Source organism: Ciona intestinalis, chromosome 7 (assembly GCF_000224145.3).
Source record: "Ciona intestinalis chromosome 7, KH, whole genome shotgun sequence".
In the NCBI taxonomy this organism is placed as follows: Eukaryota; Metazoa; Chordata; class Ascidiacea; order Phlebobranchia; family Cionidae; genus Ciona; species Ciona intestinalis.
The window spans coordinates 3,354,301-3,378,690 of NC_020172.2; the positions used below are offsets into that span (position 1 = coordinate 3,354,301).

The window sequence follows — 24,390 nt, forward strand, 5'->3', positions numbered from 1 at the left end:
CTATGCACTTACCATTATATTTTACTGCAAAAACAGAAACGTCGCTGCAACAGATTACATCTAAGCCACTTTTCGCCGTTTTGGCGCCAGAAAACATTTTAAAACAATTAGCAAAATAAAAGGGGAGTATTAAATAACAGCACCAAAATGATTTTTTAAATCGATTGTACAGTTTGTACCCTTTTAATTTAAATTCAAAATTTAACCAAAATAAGTTAAATAAAAAATTAAATTTGAGGCCGTACAGCTACAACTATATCGCAAGAACATAATATCAGAGTATACTAAACAAGAGATCACAGATCTAATGAATGAACACGTTTTAAACTAATTAGCATAAGATAGTAGAGTCGGGGAAGATGGGACACCTGTAACACATATTATCCAAATAGCCTGATCTTGTTTTAAACAATTAACAACGGTCTGTGGAAGTCGTGAAGATACGGTTTTATAATTCATTAAATGTTCTTTGTTTACTACCAAATGAAAAGAGAAAACAAAATGAAAATGTGTCCCTTCTACCCCCACCCTGCTATATTAGTTAATCCTTTTACTACAACGATCGACTGGGCTCGATCAAAAACAAATCTGAAGTAACCAACAAAACGGGTTCTACTCGCCATCGGTGACTGTGGAGCAGTAGGCAGAATGTATTTATACATGTATTATAACTAATGAAACTTATGACGTATGAGGATTGAGTGATTGGTAAAGAATATGTGTAAATACGCTTTGTACAACTCCTGTACCATGTGTTTATTGTAAACTTACACTAGTTAAAGTTGTCGTCGCTTAAAAACGTTTGTTTTCATGAATTTTGACAAACCGTAATCACGCAGTACATAGGTAATGTTAGAAGTTAATATTAATCATATGATGTTGAATTAAAAATAATGTTTCAATTACGATTAATGATAATACGGTATAAGAGTAGTGCATTTAATGCGTCCCCACTTAAATGCTAATAGTTTGATTCAGTCGTGAATCGTTGTGTAGATACAACACGCTTGTCGCTTGCCGTCGTTCCCCGCCAAACTCCAGACAGTGTTTCCGCTATGTAAAGTGCATGAGGAAAGTAATCGTTAATTAATCGCTCATCGTGCGGTTTTAAATCTAAAAATTCAGTCTAAAAATTATAAATATATATTACGATTTGATTTCAATCAAGAGATTAAAGAAAAATGCTAGAATTAAGAATTAGGATAAGTGCGGAAAATAATCGCCCTATCAGCAACAACAACAACAACAAAGCCAAGAACAAATGTTCGACGAAAAAGGATCTATATGACCACTAACGTGTTCAGCAAGTTTAGTATACTCTGATAATATGAAAGATCCCGTAACTCGATGGTGGCATCTAGCGGTCACTTTTTTGGGCTCATAATATCCTTCTATTCTATTGTAAAATATCGACCACGAAAGTTTTATGTAATAAAAGTGTTTTATTTAAACGCAAAAAAAACAAAGTAGCATGCTAAAAATAATATTGTCTAATATCCGAACTGTTACCCGTTAAACAACTTAAGATGTGTTTTAAAATCCAGTGTGTAACGATTTCTGCCCTGTACATAAATGCGAGAATTGTTTTGTTAAGAAAAAACGGGCTCTAAAAAATAACTGAGTGAAAACACAGTGTCACAGGCCTTCATATACAGGCGCGAGAAACAACAGAAGCAATTGTGGCCCAAAACGGAATCATGTTATACTGTTTTAGTGGGTGCTGTGGTACGGCTAACTAGTATGTGCCAATTGCCGACGCAGATTGTTGTCTTAGATTTTTGTGATTATATAGCTAGCCATTGCGGCTGTGGCTGTTATTAAGGCAATTAGGTACTACTGTGGAGAGTTACACTGAATTACCTATAAATAACAAGGCGAACTTGTACGTTTAAATCGACGGGTTTGTTAAATTACAGAGAAACTCGGCGTGTTCGTAAATGGTAAACGTTATAAGCAATTGAAACCTATAAAACACCTAAATGTACAAAACGTTACAACGGTGGGCAAACAGGACTCTTAACACGTCATAACGTAATAGGGAACTGGGAAGAGGTGACTTTTCAACTATAGTCACGTAATTTGGCGGGCCGTGGCAACACGCTAAGCCCGCTCGTAAATGCTTAGCTGATGTATATGAGAAATAAAAGGAATGGTAAAATACTCGTGCGCGTGCCTATATGAGGTCGGAGATTAAAAGGCGGCGATGGTGGGTGGACGATCATTTCTTGAGCGACCGACTGACCCCACCACGAGCTGTGTCATCTTGTACAGCTGCTGAACCTGTGTCTCGTCTCATGCTCGATGTACCTGCACCACTGGGACCGCCGGATTGCTGTAATCGTGTAACGTACATGTTAATGTATATAGTAGGGTGGGGGGAGGATGGGACACATTTTCATGCTATTTACTGGTTACATTTGGTGGTAAACATAAAACATTCAAAGAATTATAAAACCATAACTTTACGGCTTCCATAGATCTTTGTTAATTGTTAAAAACAGGATCAGGATATTTAAATATTATGTGATAAAGGTTTCCCATCTTCCCCCAACCTACTATATATAGTAGGAAGAGGAAAATGGGACACCTTTTTATTCTATTTTTTTTTCGTTCTGTTTGGTAGTAAACAAACAACATTCAAAGAATTATAAAACCGTATCATCACGACTCCCATAGACCGTTGTTAATGGTTTAAAACACAATCAGGATGTTTGTGGTAATGAACGATTGAATGTAACTAAATTATCCTGCGTGACGGGGCAACGGCAATCGTTATAGCACGAGTGTTCTGTTTCACGAACCTTGTCGAGTTTTTAATAATTACTAACGTTTTTTTAGATCGTGGAGATACGGGTATATAATTCTGTATTATTTGTTTACTATTAAAATGTAGATAAAAGTGAATGAAAACATGGAACATCTTATCCTATTATGCGCTTTTAAACGGATATTCATAAATCAAGTCTACTTTACCAAAAGTGTTAACTATAGGACGTTTTAACGACTGTTAACTGCATTATTGATGGTCAGAAACAGCAAATAATATACAGCTGCTTCGAGCAACGTCCCAATAACAATATATAGTAAAGTTGGGGGATGATGGGACATCTTCTCATTCTATTTTCTCGTTCCATTTTGTAGTAAAAATATCCTGGTCGTGTTTTAAGAATTAACAACGGTCTATGAAAGTTGGGAGGATACGGTTTTATAATTCTTTGAATGTTTTTGTTTACTACCATATGGGCGAGAAAACAGAACGAAACGGTGTTCCATCTTCCACCACCTTTACTATATGAAAAAAACAGAACCCTCCTATATGGCTTTCACAACACCAAGATAAAGTAATTAACTTACTTGTGGCTGGGTTCTTGAGCTGCTATAATCGTGTGGGGTATTGGCAGCGGACCCTCTGTGCAGGCGAGCACTCACTCGGCGCTCACGTTCGGCCCTGGATAGCGGTCTGCTGGAGGGATTTCCAGTCGCATCTGTTGAATACAGGAGTCAGTAAATCATTTCGCAAAAGGAAAAAATATATATATATTTTTTAAAGCATTTTTTTGGAGAAATATTTTTATGGCTGGTATAGATCGGACAGACGGCTTGTTTAATATACTAGCAAACATTCTTATACAAAGCGTTTATACAAAAAGAAAAGACTGTTTTTTTTATTATTAAAACAACTTTTTGAAGAAATGTTTAAAGGCCCGTATAAAAACGTATCGGCTGGTTTAATATACTGGCCTGCATTGTTACAAAGCTTACTGTGTAAGAACTGCCTCAAATACTCTAAGACTGATTCCTTGTGGATGCTGTTCCCTGACATCATTATTAAACCGTTCCTGGCCTGGCATGCACTTTTCGACTCGGCTACGGATTTTTGAAGGGCTTGCTCGAAACTGACTTTTCTGGTTGGAGATTTGGGGGTTTTTGGGGTAGGGGTTATAACGCTACACGCTGGGGCTTGGGGCCTATTGATTGAACGGGTAAACAGGCGGTTTTGGTAGGAAGCTAGCGCGTTTTGACTTTTGTTGGGCTTTGGGACGTTTATCTGAACTTTGGTGGGTTGTAGCGTGGCGTCTTTCTTCTGTGGCGTCCTGATGGCGCAGCATTTGGTGGCTATGCCTTTTAAAATGTCTTTGTTTGTCAATTTTGGTTCGTTGGGCGATCTTGTACGATTTTTTGGCCATGCGTCGGCGTAGTATACGATGTCGTTGTACTTTTGAGTGGCGCATTCTGTGAAGGACGATGCCGAACGACAGGAATCGTGATGCTTATCCTGCCTACCAGAGTTACACACAGTAGTGCTTCGTGCGGGTGCAGAAAATATTTTCACTTTTTCCACTTTTAGTTTACCGCCTAGTTGCGGGTGCTGGGCTTTCACATATGTATTTGGACTTCTTTCATCCCTTTCAGTGGTCAATGGGCTAGAGTTGGGACGTGACACGGGCGTCAGCTTGGTGCTTAGAGGTGTACGGTAGCGTATGCAAGAGCCTTCCAACTGTGGTGATACGTATTTTCCCATAGTGGGCCTGTGCGAGTACTTCGTATTTTTGCCACTAGGTAACTTGCCAGAAAAAGGCGACTTTCCTGATTTCCCGGATAAATGAGCATGAGATATATGAGACTTCATGCAAGACACGTTATCGCCATCTTTAGAAAGAAACAAAATTTTCCAATTAAAACCTTACCTAATCTAACTGACAGCTAATAAACCGTGTGGTACTCACAAGTTTTTTCGCTCGCGAGCGCGAACGAATCTTGCTTGGACATTGACTTAGATTTCTGTAAATACAACGACATCTGGTCAAATCAATACTCACTGTCTGCTACGCCTATTGTAGTTATTGCTTGACTTATAATTGTGCAGTATACTGACAATCATCCACTACGTACCGTCACTGTTTCCCTGACTGCCTCTGCACCGCTACTGCTAATTACTGAGAGTTTCTTTGGGTGCAAAACGACAGAGGAAGTAAGCCAAGACGAGACTTTAGATTTTGCTTTGCTCATTGTACTGCTCTGTCTGACGACCAGTTTTTCTGTTTTAAAAACAGTCTATTTGGCATTTCTTTTACCAGCTTTATTTTTGTTTCAAAAAAAAAAGACTTTTTTTTATATGTCGAAACTGGACTGTGTAGTTGGCTTAAGCTGTCATACTGTCCTTGTTTTAAGGTATAGTACTGTGGGGGAAGATGGGACACCTTTAGCACATAATATCCAAATATCCTGATCGTGTTTTAATCAACTAACAAAGGTCTATGGGAGTCGCGAGGATACGGTTTAATAATTCTTTGAATGTTCTTTGTTCATTACCAAATGGAAGGAGAAAATGGTATGAAAAGGTGTCACATCTTCCCCAACCCTACTATATATCAGTCAAACATAAAAAGTAGCTGTTAAAAATCGGTTGGACCAGTGAAGTTTTTGTCCGCAGAAAATAGAATCTGTGTCTAGTAAACACCGTGTTATTTTAAAAGCCACAAAAATGCACTATGCATTTGCGTGTTTTGGCACCATTGTTACGTCATAGGCAAATACCGCTACGGTAAAACACGTCATAGTTTCGGTTTCAAAAAACAACAATCATATTACAGTACACAATGCTTACTTTGAGTGGAGGCTTGCCTTGTAGCGCTAGAACCTACCAATCCTCTACTAGCTGATGTACGATGATCTTTTCCATCGTCGGTACTGCTACGGTTGCCCTTGAATTAAAAAAAACGTCATATAGTAGGGTGGAGGAGGATGGGGCACCTTTAACACATAATATTTAAATATCCTGATTGTGTTTTAAACAATTAACAAAGGTCTATGGGAGTCGTGAGGATACGATTTTATAATTCTTTGAATTTTGTTTTGTCTACTACCAAATGTGACGAGAAATTAGAATGATAAAGTGTCCCATCTTTCTCCACCCTACTATAATTTGTAAAAAATATGTGAATTGTCCAACAACATAGGTGCTATATTAGGGCCAGATGTACGAAATATATCGCAATTAAAATTAAAAGTTACAAATTAAAAATCACATACAAGTATTTGCAGTAAAAAAATTGCTTACAAATTTCAGCATGTTCCAGTCAAACACATAATCATAGGTGAAGCCTTGTCTGTGGAAGAGATTGCGGAACAGTTGTCGAAGGTAGGAATAATCGGGTTTATCGTCAAACCGCAACGACCGACAATAGTTTAGGTAGGTGGCAAATTCAGCTAAAAATTAAAATAAGATGTTATTAATTTTTTTCATAAAAAAAATATATATATATATATATTATATATTAGAATAATTAAAAACAAAACAAATTCTTTTTACTTTGTAATTTTTCTTAATATGAAAATTTCTAATTGTTGCTCATTTGGTTATATTTTATGTATGTGAGGTCCTAAAGGGTCCCCCCCTATAGGCCCTGTAAAGATTTATAAAAAAAAGGGAATAGGGGATATTTTTGGCAGAGTTGGTTCATTACATTAACACCTAGAGTGCTACAACCCCCCCCGGTTAGTGACTACTGGGTTAGAGCAATGTCTGTTAAGTGTCTTGCCCAAGGACATACGCTGTCAATGGTAATTTGCTGGTACTGTATTCTGTGTTGCATTTTTTACTTCCACATTTTCATTTATTAATTTCAAAGTTTTAAGAATGTAATATGATAATAGGTTTCAATTTAATTGTATAAGCCTATTTACTCGTATAAATTGAAATATAAATTGAAATTGATACTTGTATAAATTGAAAGTATCAGAATCGAGCATTGAACCCGGTACCCTTCGGTTACAATGCAAGTACTTTACCACTGAGCAATGGCACTTGACTACGTAAAATATATCTTTTTTATCGAATAACGCACAAGATTTTTCACACAACTTATTTCATATGTTAACATTTCAAAATTTAAAATCAAAACAGAAATTCAAATATGCAACATTTAAAAAAACCTATGTCATTTAGGAAAAGCACAAGCTTTTTACCAATAAAACACTCTTTATGCTGCAACACACACACAGTATTTTTGTCACTTAAATGCCCACAATGGAGTAAAAGATTTTAGCATGGCATGCATTATTTATGCAGCTCTAAGCAACTGTCTATGTAAACGCCCTAAAGAACAGCAATTAATTTTTATGCCAGTCCACTTTAAGAAAAAAGACACAATTAGTTAAACATTAACAGACCTGCTAGTAAATCGGGCAAAATGTTCGTTAAATTCAAATCAATATTGATACAGTTATAGTAGGGTAGGGGAAGATGGGACAACTTCATAATATCGAAACATCCTAATCGTGTTTTAAACAATTAACACAGGTCTATGGGAGTCGTGAGAATACGGTTTTATAATTCTTTGAATGTTCTTTGTTTACTACCAAATGGGACGAGAAAATAGAATAAAATGGTGTCCCATCTCCCCCACCCTACTGTATATAGATTTGTGTTACACTTACTAATAAATAACTATTGTTATTATTAGTATTAAACAATTTGCTGCATTTTTGCAGTTTTTACTAGATGTTTGTAGAAGAATGAAAAAAAAGTTTATATATTCCTATTTTATTCCAAATAAATGTAAATAACGAATAATTTTTAATCTGTTTAAAATTATATAAGTTTAAGGTTATGTTTTAAAGTATAATATCAAGGTACAGGTTTAGAAAATATTTAAAAACAGCTGTCTAAATCCTAGGTTACAAAAAAAGCATTGTACTTACAAGGGTGTCCTTTACATAACAGCTCAATGGGGGTGGACATCTTTTTCTCACTGATTCGTTCGTATTTTTGTCGTTTCGTTGCCGCTTTGAGCCCCTGCCATGGGAGTGTGCCAAGGTTGAAATACATGAGAATGTAACCGAGTGATTCTAAGTCATCTCGACGACTTTGCTCTGTAGAAAACAGTGTTTAATTCAGAAAAGTGAAGTATGCAGGTTCTGATTAGCTGTGTGGAAATTAAAAATTATTGGTAATTTTTAATGCTACATTCAAGTGTTTTTATTTGTGCCTTTGTAAATAGATACAGACTGTGTAGCCTGCAAAAAGATGCACATTTATTACATTTAATAAGAAATATACAGCTGTTTTTATGTGAAAAAAGAGCATTCTTTCTGAATTGCATTCTAGTACAGGACAATGAACAGTAAACTATTTTGAGAAAGATGGTCACAGATGACCTTTAAATCTAGGAGGGTTTTCAACCTGACTAATATGTTAAAGTTGTTAAATTCATTTCACATTATACAGTACAAGATGTATGAATCAGAATACCGGTGATAAAATAATCGTCAATGCCACGCCATGTGAGGAAAAATCAGAATTTGTAAAAAAATCAAAATTTGTGGAAAATCAAAATTTGCAGGTTGATAACTGATCAAATGTGAATGATATAAAGGTACCGGCATTTTCAAAACACAAAAAGTTGGTATGTCCTTTTAAGAAGCAGTCCATGGGCTAACCAAGTTAATTGTTATTGTGCCTCGAGTAATAAACTGGGCCACCAATTCAATTTAATCAATGCATTACAGGAAGGAGGGTCAAGTAAATCTGATTTATGTGCCAAAGGTCAAACGGAATTTCTTTAAATTGAACGACAATTAAGGGGAAATTATTCTGTTTAAATTTTCATGAAATGTTCTTTGTTTTTCAACAGATTCAGTAAGGATCTGGTGCCACGAAACGTAACAGACAAAAATCCAGTCCAACCACTTCAATTGCTGTATAAGAGATATATATTTCGCCTAAATGGCATCATCAGTCTCTTTTTCAAATAGAATGTTGTATTTTAATTTTTTTAAAAGGAGACTGACAATGTCATTTAGGAGAAATATATCTCTCTAATATAATAATTGTTTATTGGTTTTGACTTGTTTTTTTTTGTTTGTTACATTTTCGTAGCACCAGATCCTTACTGTATTTCTTTACACAAGAATCGTTCAACTCTATGAGCACCGGGTCAGATTCTCAGAATTTATTAAAAGTTATTCAACAGATTCATTTACACTTTAAAGCAGCTTTTAACTTGAACATATTTGTCATTTACTACAAATTATCATACTCTTACTCTCCATACATAAGAATAAATTATAACCCACAAGTTCATAATAATAGGTTTGTATAGTAAATTTGTCTAAATTGTAAGTTTGCTTTTCAGACATGGAAAATTAACCACACAAACCAATTTCCAATCAATTTAGATTAAACAACGGCAGTTTTACTCAAAGTTATAATTTAGACAGACCTAAAAGGTACATTGAACTGGGATAATTGTTTTCCTGGTGTGACTATGTTGTAGATTACAATGAGTTAATGTAACATGCTGAAATTGGACCTTTTAACTGAACTGGCTATGCTGTATTGAAAAAATGTCTACCTGACAGTTACAATAGGAATAGAATGTCGACAAGGGCTAATTATGTTCTCAAAGTAATTTAACCAGTCTTGAAAAGGCTGGACCCTAGAATACTCAGCTACTTAATATAGCTCACAAACTCATAAAAGGTACCAATTGTACCTGCACTCTATACTGTGTATAAATTTGTTGAATATTCGTTTACATAAATAAACCATAATGTTAACTAGAGGTACATTTACTAGTTTAAGAAACCGTTTTCTAGAAAATTCACACTTTGTATTCTATATAGGTCAGTCCTTAGGTATGTAAGAGAACTTGGGAAGTAGGTTACAGTCAGCCTATTAACCTAAATTTACAATTAAATAGATTTAAACAAGACATATCACTTTATACAGCATTTTTTTCTTTTCAATGTAAGTGTTTTATGTACATTTCCTGCTAGCCCCAAAACTAATATAATATACATATATACCAATTCCAAAAAGGTGCACAATTTATAAAATGTAACAAACAGTTTTTAGAATAAATACTTCTAAACGGTAGTACTACATAATTACTGCAGATCTACATAGATTAATCCCTCAATTAAAAACAGTCTTAGGACTACTATAGTAGAATGTGAGAAGATGGGACACCTTTTCATTCTATTCTCGTCCCAATTGGTAGAAAACAAAGAACATTCAAAGAATTATAAAACCGTATCCTCACGACTCCCATAGACCGTTGTTAATTGTTAAAAACACGATCAAGGTAATTTGTAATTTTATGTGCAAAATGTGTCCCATCTTACCCAGGGTACTATAATATATGTTTAACTTAAAGAACTGCTAAAACTGACCTATCCCAAGATGTGTGTTGATAGAAGCATATCGTGCTGTGCCAGTCAAGTTCTTATTTTCTCTGTATGGAATATGCTGGTGTGTCCGGCCATCTCTGTACTTCTTAGCGAGCCCGAAATCAATTATATACACAAGGTTCCCTTTCTTTCCGAGGCCCATGAGAAAGTTGTCAGGTTTAATGTCTCTATGAATAAAGTTCTTGCTGTGTATGAACTCAATTCGGCTTATCTGAAGGAAAAAAGTAAACATGATATTAGTCAATGGCTTTGAAGGGAGTCTAAATTATAGTGGCATTTTTTGTAGTATAAAAATGAATGAATTTCTTGCTGTGTATGAACTCAATTCGGCTTATCTGAAGGAAAAAAGTAAACATGGCATTAGTCAATGGCTTTAAAGGGAGTCTAAATTATAGTGGCATTTTTTGTAGTATAAAAATGAATGAAGTTCTTGCTGTGTATGAACTCAATTCGGCTTATCTGAAGGAAAAAAGTAAACATGGTATTAGTCAATGGCTTTAAAGGGAGTTTAAATTATAGTGGCATTTTTTGTAGTATAAAAATGAATGAATTTCTTGCTCTGTATGTACTCAATTCAGGTTATCTAAAGGAAAAATTGTGAATATGATATTAGTCAATGCTCTTACAGAGTTTAAAAATTAATATACTGGAATTTTTTTGTTAGTTTTTTATAAACAAAGTTACTGATTTAAATTGGTAGGCTGTATTATAACAAGGCTTGGCAGTTTAATAAAGAACCACTGCACCAGATCACTTGATATGAAATCAATAGCCACACTGTTATTACATGGTTTGTTTACTATTGTGTTTAGTTTTCTTTACCAATTACTCAGCCATGCGTCATAACTGTCAGGCTATGTAAGGTAAACACTTTTTTATTCAAATAATAAAATCAAAACCTTAGCTTTATTTAGTTATTCATTCTGCTGCAAACGATTCTAGAGAGCTAAGAACACGACGTAAGAAGTAATTCTAAGTCCCCAGGCAGTAATAACTGTGAGCAGTGACGACATAAAAAGCAAACTGCGCTATCTTTTGCGACATAATCAAAATGGTTAAGCCTTTTGTATATGATACTCTTACAGGCGCTTAACATGGGTATGCAAAGTATGCATATATAGTACCCTGAAAAAATCAGATCATGAGTACCCAGTAAAAACCTAGAAACAATTTAATACCCTATTTCACAAACATGTCTTAAAATAAACACTAAAATAAACACTACAATACAGTGGTGATAGTCATGACCAGTCTACTTCCCACATAAAGGCTAATAATGTGACAAGAAAAAAATTATGTTTTTGGCAGCAACAACTTTTATTTTTTAAAACTAATGGGTATTGGGTACCTTAAATTGTCAAAAGTTAGGTCACTGGATACTTACTAATTGGTCAGCCAGCAGTAGAACTGTTTTGAGGCTGAATTTTCGAGAGCAAAAGTTGAATAAATCCTCAAGACTTGGTCCCAGTAACTCCATTACAAGAACATTGTAATCTCCTTCTGCGCCACACCACTTAACTGTGGGTATGCCGACTAAAAAAATCGTATTGGTGAAATTTGTGAATTGATGTGAACTTTTTTGAAAAAAGTTAAATAAAGAAAAAAACAATAAAATTTTATAAAAAAGAAAAAAAGAATTTGAAAAAAGTTTACTTCCAAAGTCTATATATATCTTGAGAGTATTTTTTAACCTTTAGACATGACATTTTGTTACAAATTTTTGGACAAAAAAAGACATAAAAAATTTGCAAAAAAACCACATACCTCCGCCTTGCATCATCTTGTAAAACTTGCTTTCTATGTGGAGTTGTGGGTGTTTGGTTTTCACACATTCTAGTTTTATAGCAACCTCTTCACCAGTGGATATGTTGGTTCCTGTAGGCAAGAAAACATTCAATATATAGTTACCAAATACACATACCAGTAATTAACTGCCCAAATCCAGTGGTCACCTATGGGTTGAACAAATTGTAACTAATACAAAAGTTTAAAACAAAAACAAAAAAGGTTGTATAATTATATGCTCCAGGCCAGTGGTCACTTATGTTATGGGTTGCCTAAGATGTAAGCCATACAAAAATTAAAAACACTAAAAATCATCACACGATCAAAAAAGTGGCATTTATCTATCAACTTTTGGGCACCGTTTTACTTAACAGCTTGTTTTAACATATGTTTTACCATGTATTAGGAGGAACATAATATGTTATAATTTAGTGCATTCATTAATTCTCACACTATACAACACATTATATCATTGCAAAATCTCTGACACACTTAAACATGATTAATCCTGAAACAAAACTAGAACAAGTATACCTACTACAAGATACACACATCATACATGCTTATATCATAATATTAATCATTTTACCTAGATATATATCTCCAAAAGAACCACTGCCGATTTTGCGTCCAAGTCTATACTTGTTCCCTACACGTAACTCCATTCCTCTAATACAAACAGAGATAAAGAATTAAATAAATACGACTTGGCTGGTGATTAAATAGAATTGTTAGGGAAACAATACGATTCAGATACTTTGTGTTTTGAATACTACACCTCACACATACATAGCAACCATTTAAAAATAAATTGATTGTGGTAAAGGCCTATATAAGAAAACTTTTTTTTGGGAAAAGCTAACCAAAATATAATTGTAACACAGCAGATAAAAATTAATTCAAATACACTTATAAACAGCAACCATTTAAAAAACTTAATTGTAGTATAATAAAACTTTTTACCTAAAAAAACTTAACAATTAAATTGGAATATTGTAACAGTAAAACTGGATTTTTTCTCCTGTTGCCAATATTAACAAGAACGTTGTATAGGATTGATTTAACAATGTCAAAACTGAAAAAACTTTTACTGTACAAAAGTCACAAAACAAAGACATTTTTCTCGAACAATTCTCCACTTGAAAATAAAAACTTACTCTTACCCTTATTAACGAAAGAATACCAATATATAAAGCTTCTTGTATATTTGCTTCAAATCAAGGTTGGAAAAGAGGTCTCAAGTATTTTAATTCAGATTTAGCACACAAACCAAGGCAAACAGCAATATGGGTGATTCTACTACTTGTACAACTGAGTACAACTTAATTATAAACCAACCTCCTATTTAAAATGTATATACATATTATATATATTAGTATTTACAAAATGAGTTGCCTATGACTAAAATTTAGTCGGCTGACTAAATTTCTGAGCATCACCTGCTTTAGAAGTTAGTCGGTCAAAATGGGCGAACTAAATTTTAGACGGTCAACAAATTTAGTCGTTAGCCAAGAGGCCCATGAACAACACCCATGAATATACTAGAAAAGCTAATTGAAAAATTTGTGACTTCACTTATGTTCTACACTGGAATAGCTTATATACAAGTAAAAACAAAAACCAAATTAAACACAAAAGCGGATTCAAATAAATATATACAACAGCATAATTTAAATAAGTTCAGCTAAATTCAATTCAAATATCGAGAGTGCACGTACATAGAGTTTAACACTTTAACAGTAATGTTAAATTGATTAAACTGGGACAGTGACAAATTCTTTGTGACAATACAGATTAGGACATACGTTAGTAGGAAAGTTTGGATTTTTTGTTCGGGGGTTAGTAGTAAAAATTCTTTACCATTGCCGGAAATTTTGGTAAGCAAATTTTAAGAAAAACGTATTTTAGATACTCCTTAATACACCTTAATTCAATACCTAAATACAGTACGTTATATCCTAGAATATAAAGAATATATACATAAATAAACCTACGATTAAAGACAGTTGCAAACCGGCGCCCTTAAAAGCGAAATCTAACTACAAAATTGAACAAAATTCGAAGAACAGCTGAAGACGCCTCGCTAAAATTCCAGCAAAAAACCTGGGTGACAAAAAGAAACAGAAAAAATGCCCATAGAAATCTTAGAAATCGAATAGAATGTTTCTGTTACCGTTGACAGATTCACATTGATTAAAATTATTTAAAACAACATTTCAACACATCATGTTATTTGGTTTGCTATTCTGTCTGTTTACTGTTTATAAGCTGAAGAAAAATCTAATTTACAACTTAAATGTACGTCACGGACGTGAATTACATAAGTGTGTGACACACAAAACTCGTCTCTCTCCAAATATAATCACATAGGCCTACTCTGTTTTTATACCTTAAGGCTTAAACTATGTTTTGTTGTTCTCTGTAAAACCTTTCAGCTGTAATGTTTGTCACAACTAAGAGTATGGTTACTCCTGTTTACTAAACAAATATTCATCAATTTCGTTTTTCTGTCATTACAAAGCATATTTTCTAAGCAAATTAAAATTTATTCGTAATTGTTTGTTTTTTTTGGTACTGCACACAGTATCTTTATTTAATTTGGGTATTGGCGTTACAACACTACTTGGGTGCTAAGATAAAAGAATACACGACAATAAGAAACTCAGGCTTACTCATATAAAGAGTACCAATACGCGCGTGCCCAAAACGAAAAAAATGCGGCTAAAAGGAAAAAATCTAAGAACGAAAACATTGTCAAATGCTCGTAAAAGGAATATAAATCACAGATGGGTACGTGAACTGTTTCAAAAAAAGGCAAAATTGATGAAGGAATTGCTCAAGCACTGCTAGAGCTTTGAGTAATCAGTTAAAATTGCTCGTATAATTAATAAAGGTAAGATAAGGTAAAATAAAAGTAGATTCAAATTGAAATGGGTTCTCAGAACTATAGTTTCAGATACAATGTCAAAACAAAAATTTAAAAGCACGGATAATGAAATACAAGGAAATTCGGACAAGTTCTTAGCGCTTGGGCGTGGTTTTTTCACGAGAAGGCAACTTTGACGGCCGTTTTCGAGCTGGGGTGGTGGATTTGGGAATTGAGCTGCGAGGTATTGATGATGTTGATGTCTTTGGTTCATGGACAGGAGAAGGCGTGCCATTTCCTGCAAAGATAAAATAATGAATGATAACTTTTACTTTTTTTATTTATTATAATATAATCTTCACTTTTGTTTTCGAAGAGATAAATAAAATACTATATCTCATCCTTGCATATATTTTGGTGTTTTGATTTATATTCTTGCGCCAGCTTACGAGTTACCACATATGCAACTTTGCGGGTGATTATTTTTTTGATGATATGTTTTCTGTTTGGCCAAAAATTTGGATAAAAAAACATAATCGACCACTGGTTTTTTTTTTTTAGACAAATTTTAGAATCATACAAACCTGCTTTGCAACTTCTAGTTGAACCAACACTGACGAGAGATTCACGAGATTTAGACATCTGTCGTTTTGGTGATGATAGTTTGTCAGGTGTAGATGTTCGGCTACAAATTAGAATTATTCTTAATGAAATTTTTTTTAAATAAAAAAAAAACTTTTTTAAATGCATTGTTTTTATTTGGTAGCTACTGCATAGGTGAATGATAAAATATATCCTTACCTAGCTGTTGAAGTTCGTTTAGTTTTAAATGGAGTCATAGCCTGACTGGCTCCAGCTGGTAAAATAAATTTCTCGCGCAGTTCATAATTTGTTCTGCCCTTGGCTGAAAAGAAAAGATTATGAAGTAAAAATTAGTTAAAATAAAACCTAATTTTTTTACACTTTTTACCAGAGAATAGATTTTAAAAATTTTAAAATAAACACAGTAAATACTTTTATCGCATAACAACAAAATAAGAGTAAATGTTTTTTAAATTTTTCCTAAAAAATTTTTTTTTTTTTTTTTATTAAAATTTCTAGTTTAGGGAAAAATTACCTCTGCAAGGATCATTTTTGAGTAGAAACTCATCGAGAGCCATCCACCCTCCTCCTACTCTAACCATCACTGTGCTACGGAGGATACGGACCAATCGTAACTGCTGGTTGTCGCCAAACTGAAAAAAAATAACCCTTAGTTCTGTTGTGAGGCATGTTATAGTTCGTAAACTAGTATTTTTCCGTAAAAAAGTGTTTCCTAGTAGAAAAAAATTAGTAAAATAGTCTTTTTTTTCGGCTTATTTTTTATACAAATTTTAATTCTATACCAATGTATTAGAAATTATGGTTTAGTTATAACTATGAAATGTTAGGGGCCTGGAATGGAACTTTTAAAACAGAAGTGACGCTGTGACCCACTGTTTTGTACCTCAGTTTTAAAACAAAAATAAAACTGTGGTTCTGAAACCAGTTTTTCAAAGTACAGCGCAATAGGCTAATTCCCGTTTTGACAATTTTTGTTTCAGAAAAAAATAAGAATTAACAAACAATTTTTTTTTAAAAAATAACAAAATGGCTAATAATATAAAACATTTTCTGAAGACTGAGAGAAGAGATTTTTAAATTATATATCACATCAAATGATTGCTTGAATGGAATTAACAGTTTAAAAACAGTTTTAAAACTACAGTTTTTCCATTTTAATACACATTACTTTCGAAAAAGTAAAAATCCTAAAAAGTTTAAATTTTTTTTTTTTAAATTTAAAACGCAAAAAAAGCAGGTAACTCGAAAAATTAAAATTTGCTGATAACAACAAAAACACTCAATTGCTCTTGGCTGGAATTGAAATTAGGCTTTTCAATATACCTTGATCATAATGCAGTAAGAATGTCTACCTAAGAAGACTCGTGCCTACACACATGGAGAATAGTTGCCAAAATTATCTCAAAATTGGATAAAAACGTAAAACTTACTCTGTATTTATTCTCTGCAATTTGCTGGACTTGGAAACGCTTACAGCATGTACATTTTGCAACTTGCCGCACAACCTGTATTGTAATATAAGGTTATTATTATGCTAGTACACAAAAAATATAGTTGAATGAATGAATGTAACTTACTTTATCCATGCGTGGCCGGAAAACTACAGTCGTTATAACACGGGTGTTCTGTTTCATACACCTTATGCCAGCATGTTACCTTGTAGGTGATTATTTTTTTTTTGATTTTTTAATCAGTTACAGCAAACTTTAATTATTTTTTTGGAGGGGACCTGTTAAAGTTATTGTTTACAACTGAATGAAAGATTGACTCTATTTATCTTTGCATGGTGGGGCAAGGGCAGTCATTATAACAAAATGTGAATCTCTTATGTACCTTATTAATTACATTTTCATAAGTTTGTCCATTAATATATATAGTAGAATGGGGCAAGATGGGACATCTTTAGCACATAATATCCAAATATCCCAATCTGGTTTTAACCAATTAACAACGGTCTATGGGAGTCGTGAGAATACGGTTTTGTGTTTCTTTGAATGTTCTTTGTTTACTACCAAATGGGAAGAGAAACCGGAATGAAAATGTACCCCATCTTCTCCCACCCTACTATATATATATGTGTGTAATATGTAATTTATGTATAGCTATTTCATACTGGAATATATACAACACTAACCTCATCCTCAATTTTATCTGCATCTGTTTCCGGCCTGTATGTTTCCTTGGTAGGATATAAAGCAGCCACAAACTCATAATAATCAATGTAACCGTCATTATCACGATCAAATATATCGGCAACTTTTGACATTTCCATCTCGTCCGTTGGGAATTCTAAAAAAAAAGAAATTAATATATGAAAAAAAATCACTTACAAAGTTACCTATCGTAAGCAGACACAAGGTATATAAAACAGAACTCTCATGTTATAACGTTTACAATTGTAGCACATAGTATCAAAATATCCTGAACGTGTTTTAAAAAATTAAAATTGATCTATGGGAGTCCTGAGGATACAGTTTTATAATTCTTTGAATGTTTTTTGTTTACTATCAAATTGGACGGGAAAATAGAATGGAAAGGTGTCCCATCTTTCCCCACCCTACTATATAAGTAACTACTCACTTGATTTAAGAATCCCGTCAATAAATTGTTGTCTTGTAACTTTTCCATCTCCATCTTTATCCATGTTGCGGAAGAAATCCATCACCCTCGACTTTTTATGTTTCATCCACTTCATATATCGCTTCCTCCAAGCATCAAATAAAAAGTCACTCAGTTCCAATGTCTAAAAACAAATTTTAAAACATTCTTTTTTAATTTAATTTTTTTTTTTTTTAACTTTTTTAACAAAATTGTTTTTGATTTTTGTTTACAAATTTTTATAATTTAAATTATTTTTAAGTTAAATTTTTAAAAGTACTGATTTGTAATTGTAAATTTTTTAAAATAAAAATCCGGGCAAAAGTTTTGGGTAGAGTTTATGCTTTACTAATTTATAGAAATTTAAAAATTATAAAATTATTTTTAAACAATACAATCAATAAAGATTTTAATTTTTTTTTCCGCAAAATGCAATTACATGGTACAAAAAACGGTTGGAAACACTGGAAATGAGTTTAAAAATAGTTAGGAAACACTGTTTTGAAGCTTATTCTTACCCTACGAGCTGTCTCCTCTGCTTCTTGTAACTTTCGTTGTCTTTCCAGCGCAATAAACCACACACGCTGCCACTGTGTATGCAGATTATCGCAAGCTATCTCCATAGCACTGTCTGCTGTTTCGCCTGGTGGAAATATTCAAGTCAATATATATATATGTATATATTATATATATAAATCTATGTATGTACCTATACATATAGGTATATATATATATATATATATAGGTTTAACTAAATAAATATTTTACAAAAAAGACTGCAAAACATGATTGAATCTCAAATGTACAGTCCGGAGCGTTTTAACTAATATATATATATATATATGTATATATATAAGTATTATTTGCAGATTTTTGACACAAAAGTATGGATAATTTAAAGAGACATGTAATGTTGAGGTACTGGCAAAATTTAGCAAAAAAATGAAACATTTTTATAACTTGACAGCGAGCATGACGTCTTACCTGGTGGAGACCTGGGTGACTTCTCTCCCTTCTTAGCTGGTCTAACTTGTTTACGCTTGCTATACAAACTAACAATGTTGTCGTACTCTGGTTGTTTGGAAACCATCTCATCTTGAAATTGTTGGTGTTCTTCTATTAAGCTGGTAGGAAAAAAAAAATTTTTGTTTTTTTTATAATAATAAAATAATTTCTTTTTAAATAAAAAAATTACAATTTGAAAATATATTTGTTTTAATTTTTTTTGGAAAATTTTTGTTTGATCAAGATTTTTTAAATTTAGTAATTTTTTATTATATAATGACAATATTTGATAATTTTAAATTAAAAAATAAAAAAGGAATAACTTTTTGCTTTGATATCAAAAGATCACCGATATACCATAGTTCAAACTAAATATTTAACTACAATAATTAAAACAAAAATTTTGGAAAAAAATAAAACAATAAAATGTTTTTTTTAATATAAAACAAAGCTTAAATTTTTTTTTTAAATTAAACAAAAAAAAACATTTAAAAAATTTTTTTTTACTGGTTAATTTTTTCGATGTCAATTGGTTGCTTCTCTCGATCCTGAAGAGTCTTCTCTGCATCATCCAACCATCTTCCGAGGTTCTCCATTCGGAGCATGTCCTCTTCCAAGCGAGAAATTGCCTCATCTAAGCTCCTTCCATGATCATCACACTTCTGGAGGACCTGGAGGAAAAAAGTTTAAAACTATTTTTTAAACTTTTTTTTATCTTTTTTTGGGTAAAAGTTTTCATTTATTGTTTCACTATTTAAAATAATATATCATTTTCTTTTTCTGGTTTAAAAATTATTTTAATTTCTTTTATCTTAATTTTTTTTTTTGTGAGAGAAAAAATCTTTTTTTATTTGGATACCAAAACTGGTGATTTATTTCAGAAAAAACACTTAAATTTTGTTTAATTTCTTTTAAAAGAAAATTTTTTTTTTTTCTTTTTTGAATAAAATCTCCTTACCTCTCCCCATTTTGACCGGAGGACTTTAATGAGCTGACGAAGAGGAGTCACCGCATCCGGATGAGCTTGCTGGAGGATGGACTCAGCTAGAGAGATGATGGAGGAAAGTTCTTCTTCTTTCATCTTTAACTCAGACGTCATTGAGAGATGGGACACTCGTAACTCCTTTCAAGAAAAAAAAACATTTATCTTTTTTGGTTGAAACTTTTGATGATAAAAAATGAAACAAACTAAAACCATTATTATAAAGTCTTTGATTCCTAACATTGTCGGCTAAAATTTGCGCTTTAAAGTGGTGTCTTTAATTGCCAGGACACATAGACAAAGGATTAACTTGAAATAAATTAGAAAACTTCGTGCAAATTTGCGCAAAGTAGTGAAAATGAAAAAGATTAAAATTACATTTTGCGGCTAAAAGTCCAACTAAAACATATTAGTTTGGTGCGACTTACTTGTAATTTAAATTCATCATTGGGAAGTTTGTTTGTAAGACACAAGTTACTTTCAACTTGGGATAAATATTCCAGGAATTTATGAGCAGATGTTTGGAGCAATTGGGCCTGTAGAAAAAAACAGAATAAATCAAAACAAACTTCGTATTTGAATCCTCTTATGCTGTGATACTGTGTTCCACTAAAGACCTTACAGTAAGATAACCCAAAATACATTAGGTTGTGAGCTTTATAAACACAATCCTATGTTTTTTTAAGAAACAGAAACAGAGTATTGGTTAACAGTTTTTAAAGACAAATAAGCCAGTATTCCATATCCCATTAAAAATTCCACCCTCATAAAATACAGGTTTATCTGCTTACCTGCTTATGAGCATCTTCCAATCTTCCTTGTTTGTATTTAACAAGCTCAGCAACTTCATTCCAACGCTGGATTAATTCCTGATAAAACAAAATATTTTTTAATTTTGTTAAACAAAATAAAAACTGACAAATATATGATAAAGAGCGAAATTAAACAAATTTAAAAATTTTTTTAGACTGTTTTTTTTTTTCGGAAATTTCCAATTTTTTCCTATTTTTGGGAACAGTTATAAATAATAAGTAGTGTGAATTGTACACTCTTAAATTACTGCAAGTAAACATTCACGTACCTGCATTTGGTCGTTAACCCACGAATCAGCTCTCTCGTGAACGAACGATTCTTGCAAAGCTTTCACGTTTGCATGGCGTGCTGTTAGTTCGTTTCGTAAAACCTATTAAATATAATTAAGTTATTTCCTTTCAAGGTTATTTAGTACTAATTCCGAAACTGTTATTTCTAAACTCTTTTTAAATGCAAATTTAACACCTAAATTTATTATTCATTATACCGCAGTCTCTTTACAATAAAACATCTATGTGACAAGACTTTTGTCTGCTAGTCGAACCCCAAAAGAGCAAACTCTAGGCAAAAACTAAAACGTTTTTTAAAAACAATATGTGAAAAAAAGAGAATAAAAAAAAAACGAACTAACATTACGTTTAAAAAAGGAAAACACCAAAAAACTTACATTATGTTTTTCCATAAGTGCTTCGACAGTATGTATATCTCCATGTACAGATACATTTTTACTTAATTGTGGTTCAATATGTGACAACCATTGTATGAGGGATTCAATCGCATCGAGGAAACGACCGGAAAATAATAACGACTCTTCTAGTCTATGTTTCCTATGTTGAAGTGATAGAATGTTAAAATTATCGGAAGTAAAAATTTGTTATGTTTTTAAAGAAAATTGAGACAGTATTCTAAAATATAACGTAAAAAAATGCATTTATTAAAAAAATATTATGTTTTACAACCCCCCAAAAAAACTTTTTTAATGAAAATTAAGACCATATTCTAAAACATATTCTAAATAAGTTTCTGTTATTAAAAGAATGACATTTTTAAAACTAAAGAAATTTATATTTTTTAAATTCCAAAAAAAAATATATATATATATATATATATAACATTTTTCAAAAAAATCATTTTTTTTTTATTTTTTACCTGTCAACTGATTTCTTGTTGAGAGCTGTCCATTCCTCTTTTAATTTCCTGGTTTTGTCATCTAGGTCTGTTTTATCAGGAACCAGAACTGCTTTTTCATGAAGAGCAATACCAGATCTCATTACAGCTTCATATACTGGTTGCTTGGATGCTAACGCTTGGTGGAATTCCTGGTAAAAAAAAACAGATTTGTAAAAATAAGAAAACAAGTTCCACTGATTGGAAATTTGTTTTACACAATATGTTCTATAAATGATTTCGACAAGAAAAAGATAGAAGTTAAAAAAATAAAATAACTGATTTAAACTTAACAATAAATACTAGTTTTTTTACTGACTTTTTTTTTAATTTTGAACCTACCACTAAAAGTTAAAAAAATCTGGAAAAATGTTACATAACTTTAAATATTATTTTATTGCTTTAACTTATACTTAACCAAAACTCTACAAGACCACATAAAAAACCTTATGTTCATCCATTTCAGCTTTAATAGATCCAGGTTCTTCAATATGTCTCTTAGTTTGCTGGTATTCCAATTTCTCTTCTGCCGAGTGAATCCAATCACTCAGTTTCTCTAAGCCATCGTGGAACTAAAAAATATTTTTACACAAAATTTTAACCGGGTGTTGAATTAAAAATCACTTAAGTTCACATAAATACATTAAAACAAATTACTAACATATGTGATTTAACACAAATGTTTTCTGACCTTTTATGAATAAATTTTATTATTCTTACACGGCAGGCAACTTTAGAATTCTATGTAAACGGTAGACCTAAATAAATACGAAACTAAACTAGATTAAATCTTAAAATGTAAAGAATATTTTCTTATTAAACTTTTTTTTTAAATCATCATATTGTGGTTTTCCACACACACACACATATTAATGGTAGCGGCATCAAGCTTTGAACCCGAAACCCACCTGAATAGACTTCTTGTATAGTTCGTTGACAGCTGAAGATCGAGCAGAAGTTGTCGACATCAGCTTATCCCACCTGTCAATCAAAAATATATGACGTTTAGGACATTTAATACAAAAATAGCAATATTAATATGTTGGTTTATAAAATATCATTTTCAAAAAATAACAACAAAATTTGTAAAATAAAAAAAGAACTTAAAAAAATCAAACTTTTTTTTAAAAATAATTAAAAACTAAATATTTAAAAGGTTATGAACGAAAGTAACAATCTATAAATATTTACTTCTAAAAAATAACTACAAAAATTAGTGTAACAAATAAACAAGAATAAAATATTGGAAAAATTTTAAAACATTTTTTATATTAATTTTTATTTAAAAGTTTGTGAACAGAAATAACAATAAAAATCAGCATTTTAAAAATATAAATACCCAAAATTACAAAAAAAAAATGTTTTAAAATTTCCTCACTTTGCATGGACAGAAAGCAAGAGGTTTTTGATGAGAATTCCGTCTTGTTTTTGTGAGAAATATTTTAGATGAGATCCAAGCTTATCGAGCTCGAGGAATTCTTCTCTCTTTCCTTGAACCTCTTCTTCAAACTCCTGGAAAATAATTTTACAAAAAATAAAAAATTAAAACAAGTTTAAAAGTTTTTTTAAAAAATTAAAAACTTGAAAAAATTGACACATCAAAAAATAAAAAAATGTAATAAACTTTAAAAAAATGTCCGAAAAACATAGAAAAAAGAGTAAAAGAATATTATGAGCAATAAAACTGTAATTTGGCTTTTAAAAATCAATTTTTAAAATGAGTTAAGAAAATAAATTATCACCTTGTGCTGTGAGAGTTGTTGGATCGCTTCTGCTTTCAAAACACTCAGCGGGACTTCGTTACGGTTGGCTAAACACTGTTCTGCTTGACCGAGCCAACCCATAAAGTTCTGTAGATTCTCATGGAATGTATTTGCTTCGTTTCGCATTTCTTCTAATTTTGTCTGTTGTGATTTTTGACATTTTTAGAAACTAATTGCTGTATTTTAGCTTGATGGTAAAGGTAAGTTTATTGTAACTGTAAGATACCGGGTTTAAAGCTTAATTTAGATAACTTAATGGTAACACCAGGTTAGAGCAGTTACAAGGCCCAAAACCTTCAAAAAATTATATTATTAACACTTCCAATGTAAAACTATTTTTAAAATTAATTGTATAGTAGGATGGGGAAAGACAAGACATCTTAGGCCATGGCGCCCTCTACAACAGGCCTGGACACCGTCGGCGCCTCTCTCGAAACTGGAGGCGGATGGTTTTGCAGCGCTTGTACGAATTGTAGACAGTTTTAATGAGTTATTTGACGAATTATCGCATTAGATAGTGTTTGCTCCGGAGTTTTAGCAGATTAGTCACAGATATAAATGTTTTTGTTTTTTTATTTAGCTTGCGTGTATTATGTGTATGATTGGCCAACCAG

At 32.2% G+C, this 24,390-nt stretch overlaps 2 protein-coding genes across 2 annotated transcripts in view; both read right to left on the bottom strand.

Annotated features, from left to right (window-relative positions):
• Positions 1-1,422: 1,422 nt before the first annotated feature.
• Positions 1,423-13,331, bottom strand: LOC100176854 (casein kinase I-like). The gene is made up of 10 exons (XM_018812492.2): positions 13,143-13,331; positions 12,569-12,648; positions 11,959-12,069; positions 11,579-11,727; positions 10,177-10,405; positions 7,705-7,875; positions 6,062-6,210; positions 5,609-5,705; positions 3,355-3,485; positions 1,423-2,332 (listed from the first exon to the last, which is right to left on the bottom strand). Exons 2-10 carry the CDS (start codon positions 12,642-12,644, stop codon positions 2,219-2,221), a joined length of 1,227 nt encoding a protein of 408 aa, XP_018668037.1. The 5' UTR covers positions 12,645-12,648; positions 13,143-13,331; the 3' UTR covers positions 1,423-2,218.
• A 1,173-nt stretch (positions 13,332-14,504) lies between these two features.
• Positions 14,505-24,390, bottom strand: part of LOC100175356 (microtubule-actin cross-linking factor 1) — a 24,433-nt gene continuing 14,547 nt past the window's right edge. Inside the window, exons 27-44 of the mRNA XM_018812507.2 lie at positions 22,922-22,994; positions 22,460-22,585; positions 21,996-22,165; positions 21,514-21,673; positions 21,115-21,216; positions 20,825-20,902; positions 20,462-20,569; positions 20,010-20,174; positions 19,559-19,722; positions 19,031-19,170; positions 18,565-18,689; positions 18,029-18,191; positions 17,583-17,737; positions 16,879-16,953; positions 15,963-16,080; positions 15,647-15,749; positions 15,430-15,530; positions 14,505-15,143 (exon numbers count right to left, since the gene is read on the bottom strand). Coding sequence (XP_018668052.1) covers positions 15,001-15,143; positions 15,430-15,530; positions 15,647-15,749; positions 15,963-16,080; positions 16,879-16,953; positions 17,583-17,737; positions 18,029-18,191; positions 18,565-18,689; positions 19,031-19,170; positions 19,559-19,722; positions 20,010-20,174; positions 20,462-20,569; positions 20,825-20,902; positions 21,115-21,216; positions 21,514-21,673; positions 21,996-22,165; positions 22,460-22,585; positions 22,922-22,994 — 2,269 coding nt within the window. The 3' untranslated portion in view covers positions 14,505-15,000. The remainder of the gene's footprint in view (positions 15,144-15,429; positions 15,531-15,646; positions 15,750-15,962; positions 16,081-16,878; positions 16,954-17,582; positions 17,738-18,028; positions 18,192-18,564; positions 18,690-19,030; positions 19,171-19,558; positions 19,723-20,009; positions 20,175-20,461; positions 20,570-20,824; positions 20,903-21,114; positions 21,217-21,513; positions 21,674-21,995; positions 22,166-22,459; positions 22,586-22,921; positions 22,995-24,390) is intronic.

Excerpts from the sequence above, each read along its gene's own strand:
- LOC100176854 (XM_018812492.2), bottom strand. The coding sequence starts at position 12,644 with ATGGAGTTACGTGTAGGGAACAAGTATAGACTTGGACGCAAAATCGGC. Across the intron at positions 11,728-11,958 it reads CAAGATGATGCAAGGCGGAG|TCGGCATACCCACAGTTAAG; the intron begins GTATGTGGTTTT and ends CGATTTTTTTAG. Across the intron at positions 10,406-11,578 it reads TACTGCTGGCTGACCAATTA|ATAAGCCGAATTGAGTTCAT; the intron begins GTAAGTATCCAG and ends TTTTTCCTTCAG.